The 14,190-nt window shown below is 26.6% G+C and overlaps 1 protein-coding gene across 2 annotated transcripts; it reads right to left on the minus strand.

The window, feature by feature from the left end:
- Positions 1–9,473: 9,473 nt before the first annotated feature.
- LOC113857988 (calcium uniporter protein 2, mitochondrial-like) lies at positions 9,474–13,820 on the minus strand. Of its 2 annotated transcripts, XM_027490364.1 has the most exons (3): positions 13,220–13,820; positions 12,865–12,926; positions 10,014–10,144 (listed from the first exon to the last, which is right to left on the minus strand). In XM_027490364.1, the coding sequence occupies exons 1-2, from the start codon at positions 13,739–13,741 to the stop codon at positions 12,894–12,896; spliced, it is 555 nt and encodes a 184-aa protein (XP_027346165.1). In that variant the 5' UTR covers positions 13,742–13,820; the 3' UTR covers positions 10,014–10,144; positions 12,865–12,893. The 2 variants fall into 2 exon arrangements, with proteins under 2 accessions (XP_027346164.1, XP_027346165.1); XM_027490363.1 differs by lacking the exon at positions 12,865–12,926 and having other exon boundaries at positions 9,474–10,144.
- Positions 13,821–14,190: the final 370 nt, after the last annotated feature.

The raw sequence follows: 14,190 nt of genomic DNA on the forward strand, positions 1-14,190 counted from the left end.
TGATTTGAAGTATTTATAATATTAATAGTTAATTATTTTAATTTTATTTTGCATTCAAATTCTAGATAGAAATTTACTACGCAAGAAACAATATTACTTATTTCTTAAGTTTATATATATACGTAATGTAAATTAAGTAAATTGTTAGAATAGAAATCTTAGTTTTGCTCTACTGATAAATTAAAAACCTCATAAACCACTTCATTTTCAAGCTTTAATACTTTTAAACTTTCACAAATATAATGAAGAGAGTATAAATAAGTTTCATTAAATTTTTATTTTTAGTTATATTTTATTTTCTATATTAGATAAGAAATATGAATATTACATTATTTACCTATTTATTATTACTCTTGATAGAGGAAGATAAATGTTAAAGTGAAAATAAAAGTAAAATATAATATAATATAAAAACAAAAATTGATATTATGTTAAATTATTTTAACCATCTCTTATTATTATTATTATCATAATTTAAAATTAAAAGAATTAAATTTAAATATATAAAAAAATAATTTTACTAAAATAGGCTAAAGGCTATAAAATAGAAATTTGATTAAATAAAATAAAATAAAAATATATAAAAATGAATAAAATTGCGCCAAGTATTTTGGGACATAACGAAACCCAATATATGCCTTTTAAAAAGAAAATTAATTTTAGGCCCTTCCCAGCTTTTGAAAAAAACTACAAACTTTCGGATTTGATAGGCTCAAGTCGGTCTATTTCTTTTTGCACTCCCAACTGGCTCCTCGAGCCCAAATGTGCATATTCTTTAAAACAACAAAAAATATTATACTATTACGCTGTCCAACATAAAAAAAAAAAATTGTAAAGAAAAAAGTTGTCGTGACTTATGACTATTGCAGGAAGCAACCCCTGTTTTCATCAGATTTTCGGCTCCAGGCCTGACTTTCTATAATGACATGTCCTTCGAGCCAATAAAACAAAAATAAATTAATATTATAAAACAAAACTCTCTTTCTCTTTATATATATATATATATATATATATATATATATATGAAAAAAAATATTTTATTTTATTTTAAAAAAAATATTTTAAAAAAATAAGTGTATTTTAAATTTTAATATAAAAAATCTTATTTTAAGAATGCAACAATAAGAGACGGTGAAGTTGTTAATTGTGATTTTTTTTTAATTTTTCTTTTTTATTATTCTTTTTTCTGTTTTTATTTTGTAACTTTTTTCTATATTCTCCTTTCTCTTAAGAATTTTGTTTTCTCTTAAATTTTCTTTTCTATTAGAAGATGAGAATTTAATATAAAAAATCTATATTTACTTTCATACAGAAAAATTATGACATGAATATTTTTTTTAAAGTTCTCCAAAGCACTCTTATATCTCAAATAGAGATTCAGACTCATATTGTTAAAAGTTAGAAATCTCTATCATTAGCTTCACATAAAGTGATGGTGAAAAATATTTGGTTAAGAATTGTTGGGTTAGGTCACCCTTTCCGTGATAAAGAATAGAAAGAGGCGAAGCCTTTTAGCATCTTTGGTGACATCATTGTATTTGATAGTATTAGTGAGTCGGAGAAACTTTTCAAATGAAGGTGGGAGTCTTTGTCATGTTGCTGCAAAAATAATGTGGAATTCTAGACTAGATTGGTCAAGGTCGACTTTAACTCAAAATTATTAGCCTCTTTGTCAGGAGCTATAATGCTCCGAGCATCACCCTCAGTAGTGAGTGTCATGCACTCCAAGATTGGTCATTCTTCTGCCACTTTTTTTCTTTTTTTTATACTCTTTCGTTAGCCTACATGCGGTCTTCTCAATTTCTAGATCAAAAGCAAGTTCTGCAATAGGTTTAGAACGAGTGAGAATAAAACAACATAAAAATAAAAATATTTAAATTAACCAAATACTCAATTTTCTTTAATATTGAAAACTAATCCCGGCAATGGCACCAAAAACTTGTTCGTACGCAAGTGTACCTATCAAAAAGTAATAAAGAGTTTTCAAATTAAAAGTTTTCAAGTTATCGTCTCATATAAATTATTTTCAAGTACCAAGAATAACTTAATTTGATTGTTTAATCGTAACGAGATTGTAACGAATCAAAAATAGAGCTTAATATTAACAATAAATTAAAAGAACAATAATACAACGTACAAGAGAGATTGGATGAGATAAGCTCAGGACTTATAGATTCACATACTATATTTCTTTATATTCTAATTAATTTAATTTCGGTATTGGTATCCAAATATTTATCAATCACTCATAATTAATTCTATTAATACCCAATGATTATGCAATGTCAATATTCTTTTTCCTGAGCAAACACCCTCAATGATCATGCAAGATAATTCGTCGAGAAAATATGAAGATCGTATGAGTTCGTTAATTCAATAACATTTGAAAGAAAAGAATTAAGTGTGATTAATCTAGCCCCTTGCCTCATTTTATTCTATAGTTTTGTTAATTACACGTGGTACAATCGCCTACAATGCAACTAACTATAAGATGCTAAGGGTGATCAAATCTTAACATACACACTATAATCTAATAGAATAAAAACCAAACAATAAAGGAAAACTAATACCAACATTAAAAGTAAAAATCACACAAAGTTTGCAGTAAGATTTGTCATAACTTTAGCTATGGATTTAGTTACTCATAACAAAATAAATTACAAAGAACGTGATAAATAAACTCATAACCACAAAAAAAAAAAGAGTTCTCGTTTTCTGAAGGACGCTCAATGACTTGCTTGGACTTCAAGAAGAAACCTGTCATCCTTGCCAATAGTCTCCAATGACTCTCAAATATGAGTTTGGTTAGAATTAAGAAGGAGAAAAATGTGTATAGAGAAGCGGAAGTATGTCAAGTGTGGAGCATAAGGCCTCTTTATATAAGTTGTATTTTGAGTTTTCAATTGATTGAGCTCTATTTTTTAAAATCGATTTTATACACAATCAGAATTGCTTCAAATCTTTATAATCTTTATATGTAAGTTTAAATTTAAAATTCAAACTCAGCTTCACATAACATAGCCAAAGACTAAAAATATCTAATTTTTATCTAAAATATCTTCATAATACACTAATAACAACTTTTAGCTAAACTGCAACAATTAATAGCATAATTAGTGTAAATATATATAAAATAGGATTTAAGTGTATAAATATAAGTCATAAAATATATCAAAATATGAACTTATCAGCAATAAAAGTCTAAATAAATTGTGTAAATTTAATTGTTTTACTATTAACACATAATAATAATAATAATAATAATAATAATTAACAAGTATTTAAAGAAAAATATATTAATTAATAATTAATTTAATATCATTTAGAATAATTTATAAAAGAAATTAAAATAGTTTATAATTCTAATAATTTTTCAATTTATTTTAGACTTGTTAGGACCTGTAAAAAAATATGAACGTATTTTAAAGTTATAATAATTTTTTAAATTTATTTTAATAAATTTTATGGCATACATTTATAAAATAAGATATATTTTACGTATCTCAAAAAGAACCTATCTTTTAAGGTTATGACATAAGTAATTGTATAAATAGAACCTATTGAACAAGGACGTTAACAATTAATTTAAATACAATCCTAATTATAATTTTAATCGTTATATTAGTTTCTTTAATTTTAATTACTTACATTGAGTTATGCTAGTTTTTTAATTTGATTAAATTAAGTTAATTTTTTTTTATCAAAATACCATTTAATAATTAATATAAATATACTAAAAAAGTAAAACATTATTCAATTTTATGGATCAGTAAAAAAAATATGCAAAATATTTAAATAAAAATAATAAATAACATACATGAAATATAATAAAACAACTTTTATTTTTATTTAATGATTTTTTAAAAAAAATTATTTATATATCACATCTTTACAATCTTGAAATGAATTTTTTAAATTAAATAATTGAGAAAAATATGAAGATAAAAAATGAGCAATTATGATAAAATATATGATATAAATTTTTATATAATAAAAAATTAATAAATAAATGCTTAAGTAAATTAGATTTCCGAATAAACCATAACGCAATAATATATGACCCTTGGGGGGAGGGGATGGAAGATCTGCAAGAGATATAGTTGGCGTGATGCAACATGGATTTCCTTAGTTTTACGTAAAAATGCTTGCGTTTTGGTCCACACATGCATTTGAGATGGTAGTGTCGTGTAATAAACGGCGTCTCCAAAAGACAAAAGCTCAAGCCGCACAATTACCAGGCCTGTCCAGAAACTACCTTCCCCAGTTACGCAATTTATGCAAATCTTCAATATGCATAGGTTGCTCCTTTTGCGGTTGCATATGAGTGTGTTACCACTAAGATTACACCGTAAAAAAGTAGAAAAATTATTGTTTATTATTGTGTACCGCGTTCCCCTTTGCAACATTGGATCCCACAATTATTATTCACTATAATTATAAAAAACTATTTGCACATGAAAATTTTATGGTAATTTATATATATTCACTTTTTACTATCACATTATTATTTCATTATACATATTTTTTTTCTTTAGATTTCTATTGTATAAAAAATTGTTGTATAAATTTAAGTACAAATATAATTACTGTAAAATAAATAAGACTAACATGCATGTATGACTAAATTAATAAATTAGTTTATTAACTCTTAATTTTGTTTCAGTTTGATTTTCTATTTATTTAATTATTTTAATCTTCTAAATTTTTGTAATCATTTTAATCTTTTAACTGAAAAAAAAAATTAATCATTTTTTATATAAAAATGTTATGTCTGTTAAAAAAATATTGTTTATCTTCCTCTTCTCTGTGAATTATAACAAAAATATCTCTGATTAATTTCCACCCGTTCCCCTCCCCTCTTTAAAATCCGGTAAAAATCTTCCTACAATCTCAAGATCCAACCAATTGAGTTTTTGTTTAGGTCTCAAGGTCATTAGAAAAAATGGAGAGTCAGGCAACAAGTGTGACATTGAGGCTTTGTCTCAATTAAAACAAACACTAGTATCTCATTGCGCTCCGTGTTGTTGTCATTAACTCTCTACCTGTCTTTTCCTGCATGAATCAAGAGTAAAAGAAAGTGTAAAACAACAGAAAAAAAGGAAGAAAAAATAAGAAAGAGAAAAAAATGAGGCAATTAAAAAGTTTACAGAATTATAATGTGATTTTGTTGAAGTTTATAAAAACAAAATAATAATTTTTAATAAAGTTAACACTTTTAATATAAAAAATACTTTATTTGAAATACTAAATAAGAAATAAAATATTAAAGGACCAAATTAAAATAAAATTGAGAGTTAAAGAGATAATCTACTAATTTAACCCAAATATATTTCATTTTTATATGCATTACACAATTTCAATTAATTTGATATTTATAATTAAAAGATTTTATTTAGTTGTAAAATAGTTTTTCAATAGTCTTTAAAATTTGAGTTTTTCATAACATTACCCCGGCATTCACGACTCTTTATATAATAATTATCTACTTTTTATTAAAATAATATTAATCCTTTTATGTTTACAATTTAATTCGATTTCATTAAATTTTTTTAAATATTAGTCTTTAATCATGAAAATAGTTTCACATCAATGTTCAATTTTTGGAATAGTTCATTGCTAATGACAAATTCCTCTCTAACTTAAAATGTCAAAAGTGATTTTCTGTTGAAAACCAACAATTTGAATTATGTTAGATTAAGTTAGGTAAGTGCATGTAAGTTAAGTTGGATAAATTTACATTTATTCTTCAACAATGATCTGAAGTTTTTGGAATGTGTTATGAAGGTAGAAAAAAAGTTTTTGAAGTGATACTGTGAAGATCTAATTCCAAACACTAGTAGAAAAAAAATGTTATAATAAAAAAATGAAGTAAAATTTTTTAAACCGATAATTTTTTTTTAACATATAACCAATGTAGAAAAAATTACATTAGTTTAAATTGAACTGATTTAGAAAGTAAAAAAATGAAAAAAAATAGAAAAAAATGTTGGAATATATAATTTTAAAAATATATATTTGTCCAAACCCCTTCAAAATTCTATGCTAAAAGTTGAATAAATCATAAAAAGTTATTTGAAATAAATATAAAATTTATATAAATAAGATTTTTGTGTTAAAAAGTGATGTCTCTTCAAAGTCTATGATCAAGGTAAAAAACTACAAAACTTTTTATATTAATTGTTAAATAACTAATGTAAAAGATACTTTCTACATTTTTTATTTTTAAAACTAAGGTAAAAAGTATAATTATAAAGGTAAGAAATTGCAAAAATTTTATTTTGGTTATTTTTACACCTAATGTAAAATTGATTTAAAATGAAATATTTCATAGGCGCACATAAATAAAATGACATAAATTATAGATGAAGAACATGAATTATTACTTATATTCTTAAACTTATATTAAGATTTTTAATTATGCTATTTATGAACACAAATTTTTATTTATATTTTTAAACTTTTGTTAGAATGTTTTATTACGCTATTAACGAACATAAATTTTTATTTTTATTTTTAAATTTTATTAGCTACACCATTAATGAACTTGAAAATGTACTTACGTTGGTCGATTGATTAATATAAAATATATTGTATGCATTTATATCGGTTCATTAATCAATATTAAAAGTTGTTTTTAATTGACGTAAGAAACTTTTTTTTTTTTCATTAGTAAAAATACGGAAACAAAAACTTCACAAAAATTAAGAATTAAAGAAGTAGAAGAATAAATTCAATTAAGTTCGCAAGATAACATACTTTAACATGTTAGTTCTCTAATTAATAGGGGTAAAAACACACTACAAAATGAGTGGTTTATAACGATAACATGCTAGTAAAAACGTTAAGTTAGTAAAATATTCTTAATTTTATTAATTATTTCTATCGTTCATCACACATATTTTTCTTTTGTTAGAATATATGAATGAACTTTTAAGTAGTTTAGGGTTTTAAAGTTTGGAAGTTCTGCGTATCAAATACTTTGTAGATATTTTTTATGATTAAAAATTAAATAAAAATTTTGGCAATATTAATATTCAAGTCTTTTAACTTTACTTTTTTTTTTGTTTTAGTTTAATTATTTAATTTTTATATTTTATTTTAGTTTTTTCTTTTTACATATACTTCAATGACAGAGTAAAATATTTCAGGAACATAGTAGTTCTCTAGTGATAATAGTTGAGACTTATTGCTTTCATAACAAAGATAACAATGGTTTCAAGGTGATTCCAAAAGTAATTGTTCAATATGGAAAAGGAGCATGACAACTACAGTAGTTTATTGTTAAGTTTGAAATATGATGAAAAAGACACAAAAGTATTGATATGGGTGATGAAGTGTTGGTTTCATGGTTGCACCTAATAAAGGTTGTTTAGTGATATTTGTATAGATGGTTGACAATGATGTAAGTTAGCCGTGGAAGAGAAGAGCCAGTATAATAAAAAAAAGGTTAAATTATTAAATCAAAACCTAATTAGTATACATATTGGACATTAAATTTGAACACTTATACTCTTAATAACATTTTATAGTATAAATTAATTAATCTAATTGTTGAATCATTTAATGTTATTTTTATAATTATACATATCAATTTTCATACGTTATAGACATTTGTAAGTAATATTATCTAATTTTAATATTTACTTATATTTTAAAAATATATTAAAATAAAATAATACATAAAGTATATATTACTTTTATTGTTTTACAATATTTTATAGAATTTATCTATATCATAAGTATATGAAGGATAGAAAGTTATTAAATATTATAAGTGTTCAAATTTGATATTTAATGTCAATAAAATTTTTATATTTATCTACATTATAATTTTTTATTATTTTTAATTTTGATTGTCTAGTAACACATAAAAATCAAGCTAAAAATATGGTACATATATAAAGACTAAGATAAATTTTAATAAAAATGTGTAACATATTTTAATAAAAAAAATTATTAACCTCACTTCTTACGAATGAGTTTAAGTACTTCAAAATAGTATGATTTTATGAAATATTATATTTATTAAACTAAAATTATAAAATGTAATAAATATATTTTAAAATATAAATTTATCATTTTTAAATATTTAAACTCGTCTTAGAAGTTTGCGTTAAAATTCTCCTTATTAAAAAAAGAATGACAATGTAATAATACTATGACAGACCATGTATATAAAAACATTTGTAAATATAAGGATGAAATTAAAATACCCTATTATAATTCTTGCATCAATGCTCACAAACATTTAAAATTAAATTTATATTGTACATATCAGTCAATTACAAACAAATAAAATCAATCTATTTATATTAATTGAAAATTTGGATGAAAAGTAGTATTTGACAAAACTATATAAAATAAATTCATCCTTATATAAAAAATACATTTGAGTTTTAACAGTAAAATAAAGTTTAATTATAATCTTTTATGTTTAGGTTATCTTTCTTAATTTCATTTTTTAATGTCAAACTATGTTCTTTCTCTCCAAATTTCAATTATATGCTTGCGGATGTTAGTTCATATATTACATGCTTAATTCCTTTTATGCAAGGTACCAAAGTTCAAATCTTATATATGTGCGTGTAAACTCTACTAAAAAATGTAATTCACTATGTTATATTTATTTTCAATTGATATAAAATTACCTACCTATAATTTAGAACAAAAAAAATAGGATCAACTATCTATATTGCCAAGTTATTTTTGTAAAGATTGTCTTATATATTAAATTATCAATCGATCTTATTTAAAAGATTTATGTACCATTCTAAAAAAAAACTATATTTTTAATCTTTTTACAATCTTAGATTTATCTTTTTAAAGTGATGCATGTCTTTTTACAATTTTAAATATTTTTCTCTTTTAATGCAGTTGTTGAAATTGTGTAAGAATTAAATACAGATATTTAATATAATTTATATGTGAATTTAATGTTAGCGTATTGGTAATATACAATTTTTTATCCTAACAATTGATTAAAAATCACTTTACATATGACTTTGAAAATAAATGTGATAAAAGTCTTAATTATATGATAATTTAGTATTAAATGATAATATAATTTTTTTACATTATTGTAATTAAATATTATTTGAACTTTAAAATTATTTATACAACATACTTATTAGTTAGTGTGTTGTAATTAATTATTATTTGAACTTAAAAAAAATTATATGGCACACTTAATAATTAACCAACCCTTTAAATAATTACTTGTCAGACGTTAATTTCCTCTATAGAATAACTTGTTAGCCCGTACTTTCAGATGACACTAGCATTTGACCTTTGTTTCTGGTTTCAGCAAAGTAGGTGAGCAAGGAATGCGATTTGGGCTTCGCTATCTACAAATTTTATGTTCTTTTTTCTTCTGTGACACGTTAAAATTGACTTTCATGTTCTTGAAAGTTTATTTTAGTACTATGTTGTCTAACAAAAAGAAAAAGAAAAAAAAAATCACTCTGTATCTATTGTACACAAAGCCGCGCCTAATTCTAACTCACCGCAATCCAAAAGCTGGTTTTTTCTTTCTTCGGTTTTTGGAGCAGACTGATATAAGAGAAAAGGTGGAGGAGAATGGTTCTCCACAATTTGCGGGGCAATAGGGGGAAGGGAGTGATATTTGTGCAATTATATTCTATAGTCACTAGTCTAACGAATATGAATATTACCGATGACCCTACAAATTATTGTGAAATTTGTGATCAACGGATGAATCCAATTCGGAAGAGGGTGCCAATGTTGCAGCAGCCCTGAGTTCATTATACCTTGCAATGTCAAAATTGTGAAGTTTCATTAGGCGCTTCTGCTTGGTGCTGAAACGGCTTTGGTAGAAACCTTCAAAACAAGGCTCTTTCGAGGTCCTAAGGAAGAATGTGTAGCCAGCCATGAAGTACATAGAGGTCACATAGAAGCATATGGGCTCCATTACATCCCACGAAAGTTCCCAAAATGTGAGCCTCATGAACGCTGCTGTTTGAACCACAAGAAAGCCCAGCCCGGCCCAAAGCTCACGCCGAACCAAGGTGTCAGCTCTGTTGTCAATGGCTGCCTTCTCTTTTTCCATTTCTTCAAGTTCTTTTCTTTCTGACTCTTTCCCCTTGGCCCCTGGCATAGGGAGTAGAGCCTGGATGGTCTTTGCTACCTGTATAAAAAAATTTGAGAGTTTGGGTGAAACTTGGCTCGATTTACATTTTGCTTTTTCTAAAGTTGTAACCGTTAGACAACTTGGCTAGGATCAGAAAAAGAGCTGACTTGAATAAAATCACTAGCAAAACATGTTTAGGATCAAATTAAAGTCTTTGGATGATGATCAGACAGCTCAGATCATAAATGAATGTTGTCTTGATATAAGTCCAACCTGTTGAGATAAAATCAGAGTTTTTCTTTTCCATCTAACGATTCAGATTTAATAACTGCGGGAATGCATAGACTTGGTGACTGTCTAAATCCATTTCGAGAAAATAGGCCCTCCCTGACCCGAAACGGTATAATAAACAAGTCACGACTCACGAATTACAATATTCCAGGAAATGGAGCTGGGAATATTCTATGCAGTGTGGAAAAGAGCGAATAACTAAAAATTGAAGCGGCATATTCCTTGGCACTAAAAGAAATAAAAATAGCCACTAGCTATTAGCTAACCTAGTAATGGTTATTAACTTTTCTGGACGATATTTAAAGAACACATAAATAACAAATATTTATAACCATTAAACTATATACTTTTGTCCTAAATTTTAATTCAAGACTTTAATGATAATAATGTTTCATAAAAAAAAGATTTGACAAGAAGTATTCTTGTAACACAAATTAAAATAGTTTTTGTTCTATTTTTTATTTAATTAAAATTTCATCGTGATAACACACGTTAATAATTCTGTAATTTTCATGGTTAGCACAAATTATATATAAAATTTAAATTTAAATTTAAAATATAAATACCTCTTATAATACCATACTGAAATGTTGCCCTACCTTAAAAATTGTTATCAACATCTTTTTAAATATCTAAAACATAAAATAAGAGTATATTTTAATATTTTAAAAGTTATTTTTATGTTATCCTATTTTGCTGATGGAAGAATTTGATTTGTATCCCTTGTCAATATCCCAAATTCCTAACAGCAATGAAACGCTGTCTACCAACTTGCACAGCGAAATCAGTCCTTTCTGTATAATCCACCGTACTCCAAAAATTACGGGATTGAAATAACAGAGAGAGCTATACGCACACACAGCATATACTTTATATAATATCACATATTATTTTTTAACCTAATGTAAACATAAATTAAAATTGGTTATTCTATTGGTTGATGGCATAAATTGATTTGCATCCCTTGTTAGCATCCCAAATTTGTAACAGCCATGAAAAGCTGCCAACTCTGACTTCTAAAGGAAAAAATACAAACAAAAGCTGCCCACCCACTTGCCCCGCGAAATAATGCCCACCGTCCCTCCTAATATCAAGACTATACTTAATAGCGACGTAGAACTATAGGAACACAGCTAATATTTGATAAAATAGAGTATATTATTTTCATCCTATCGTAAAGATTAACTGCTATTTAAAATCTGATGGAATTTAATTTAATAATCGGTTAGAAGGAAACTTCTATATTTAAAAGCTATTTATTAATTGAAAAATTTACAGTCAAATCAAATGTTTTTAATCGTATTTTAGATTTCATTTATAATATTTTAAAAAATTAAAATTTTCAAAATTATGACCAAATTAAGATGAATAACATAAAGCACATCTCTTAACAAAATCTAAGGCAATAAAAGAAGTTACTCTAGTATTCACCCTTTTATGTATGGAAGCTCTAAAGAAAATTGTTATATGGAGAAAAAATATTAAATAATTTTATTTACTTTCAGTTATATATTTTCTCATAAGACTAAAAGTATTTTTTAAGGAAAATAATTTTATTTGAGATAAGAACATAGACTACTTTTTTAATGATTTTTTCCCCCAAAAACTTAATGCATATTTTAAAGAAAATAAGATATACACCATCCAAATTATCTATGTGTTAATTATTTACTCTCTCTCTCTCTCTCTCTCTCTCTCTCTCTCTATATATATATATATATATATATATATATATATATAAAAGAAGCCTCTAAACATTTGTAAAATCTAGTAATGCATATTATTGTTTGCATTTAATTTTTACAATGATTAATAATACAAAATTCATAAATATTTTACTTGAATACTAGACATCAAAACCCTTTAAAAATAACATTAATCATGAAATGTTTGTTGTTCTAACTACATTTTATCCTGCCAGCCTGTGATGCTTCCAACAATTTTTAAACTCTTTCTCTCTAAAAATAATTAAAAAGCCATATCTCCAGGAAAACAATAATTTATGTAAGCAATAATGGATGCTGGAATTTATTTACAACCAACACCCATAAAATACTTTTCAAAAATTTAGTTTAAATGTAAATAATGACACCTTATCTATAATTTAATTAAATGACTATAATAAATACTTTATATATAGAAAGGTGTTTTCTAAGGTTATCCTAATTATTAAACCAAAAAAAATTTTCACAGGAAATTGATCCCAATAGAAAAATTAGGCCAATCTCGCTTTCAGTTAGAGTGCACGACTGGTTATATATTCGAAATCCGTCAAATCATAGTTCGGATAAAAATTATCTCTGCCAATTAGATAATTTTTAATCCAAAATATAATTTAAAATTTCAGAAAGAAAACCAAATGCACTGTCCTCTCTATTAATAAAAGCCAAAAATTTAAAATTTTCCCCTTGGTGGGTTGAACACCAAAGGGGAGGGTATGAAAGTAGAAGGGCTTTTTCCGGTTCCGATAAAAGCCCCAGATTTACCATCTCAAACGTGGAATCCTTTACACGTTTTACATCTGAGGAAACAACAAACTTTCAATTTCCTGTGGAAAACAAAAACAAAACAAATCACCACAAAACCTAATCAGTTTTCGGTCGTCTCCAAAACAAACGCTTCTTAAAATTAAATTTAAATTTTAAAAAGTATACGCCGATCGAGAAAACCTATCTTGGATCTTAATTTCTTATTCTCCACCATGACCCCACTCTGTATCAACCCACAAATTAAAACACAACGCAACACAACAAAGCAAAGCAAAAGCAAAATAGGCAAAAATAAATTAATTAAAGAAATTCAAATCTAAAAGTCAAAATAGAAAAGGGGAAAGAAATTAACCTGTTCAGGCCTGAGGAATACGATATCTCCCAATATAATCACAGATGCTGAATCGTCCAGCATCTTCGCAATCTTCTTCGCTTGTTCTTCATCCGAACAATTCTCACCACAGATTCGAATGAACTCCGAATAAGCTATGCAACTCTCCGGAACCTTCCGCAGCTTCAATTTCACCGTTTCGAGTTGCGTTGCTCTCAGCAACTTCCGCACGTCTTCAACCGCCATTCCTTCTTTCTCCGGCGGAGTCAGACCGTCCAATCGGATTCGGCTCCTCGCAATGTCCATCTCCCGGAGCATCAGGAGGAGGTTATTGGCGGCCGGAGGCCGGAGCTCCGGCGAGAAGAAGGGTCTCTTGTGGAGGAACCGGCGGAAGATTCCATTGTCTCCGGGATCTGGAGCAATGTCAGGCTTCCCGGCGGTGGAAGCAATTCGAGACTGAAAGGAAGAAGAAGAGGAAATGCGACAGTTGGAGATTTTGGTGATGCTGAGGAGGCGCTGGGCCAGAGTTTTCTTGAACGCCATGGATTAAGATCCAGAAACTGAATAGAAAGAGAAAGAGAAAGAACGCGAAAGCTCTTGAGAGAGAAAATAATGGTGTCGTTTTAATGGATTGGAGGGAAAGAGGTGTGGAAGGAACTTTATTTATAGGTGTCCCATAACAATGGAGGAACTCAATTTTATTTTTTAATTTTTATTTTTGAATAACAACGTATTATAAATGACAAATTGAGAAATTGAGATAACGTTTGTGAAAAGACGCGAGAATTTGGACACGATATCGTCGGTGAGATATTGAATTTGGTGCGAGATGGTGCGCATGTGTTTTTTGCCATTTGTGTGTCATAATGTGCCTAAAGAAGCGATAAATTGAAATGTAAGAATCGGGGTGGGTAAGAGCAGCGTACACGTGTTTGGATGAAGAGTGAAGACTAGGTCGATTGCGAATTTGAACCGTGTGATGGTTTGAATAA

Source organism: Abrus precatorius, unplaced genomic scaffold, assembly GCF_003935025.1.
Source record: "Abrus precatorius isolate BTA unplaced genomic scaffold, Abrus_2018 Scaffold2, whole genome shotgun sequence".
In the NCBI taxonomy this organism is placed as follows: Eukaryota; Viridiplantae; Streptophyta; class Magnoliopsida; order Fabales; family Fabaceae; genus Abrus; species Abrus precatorius.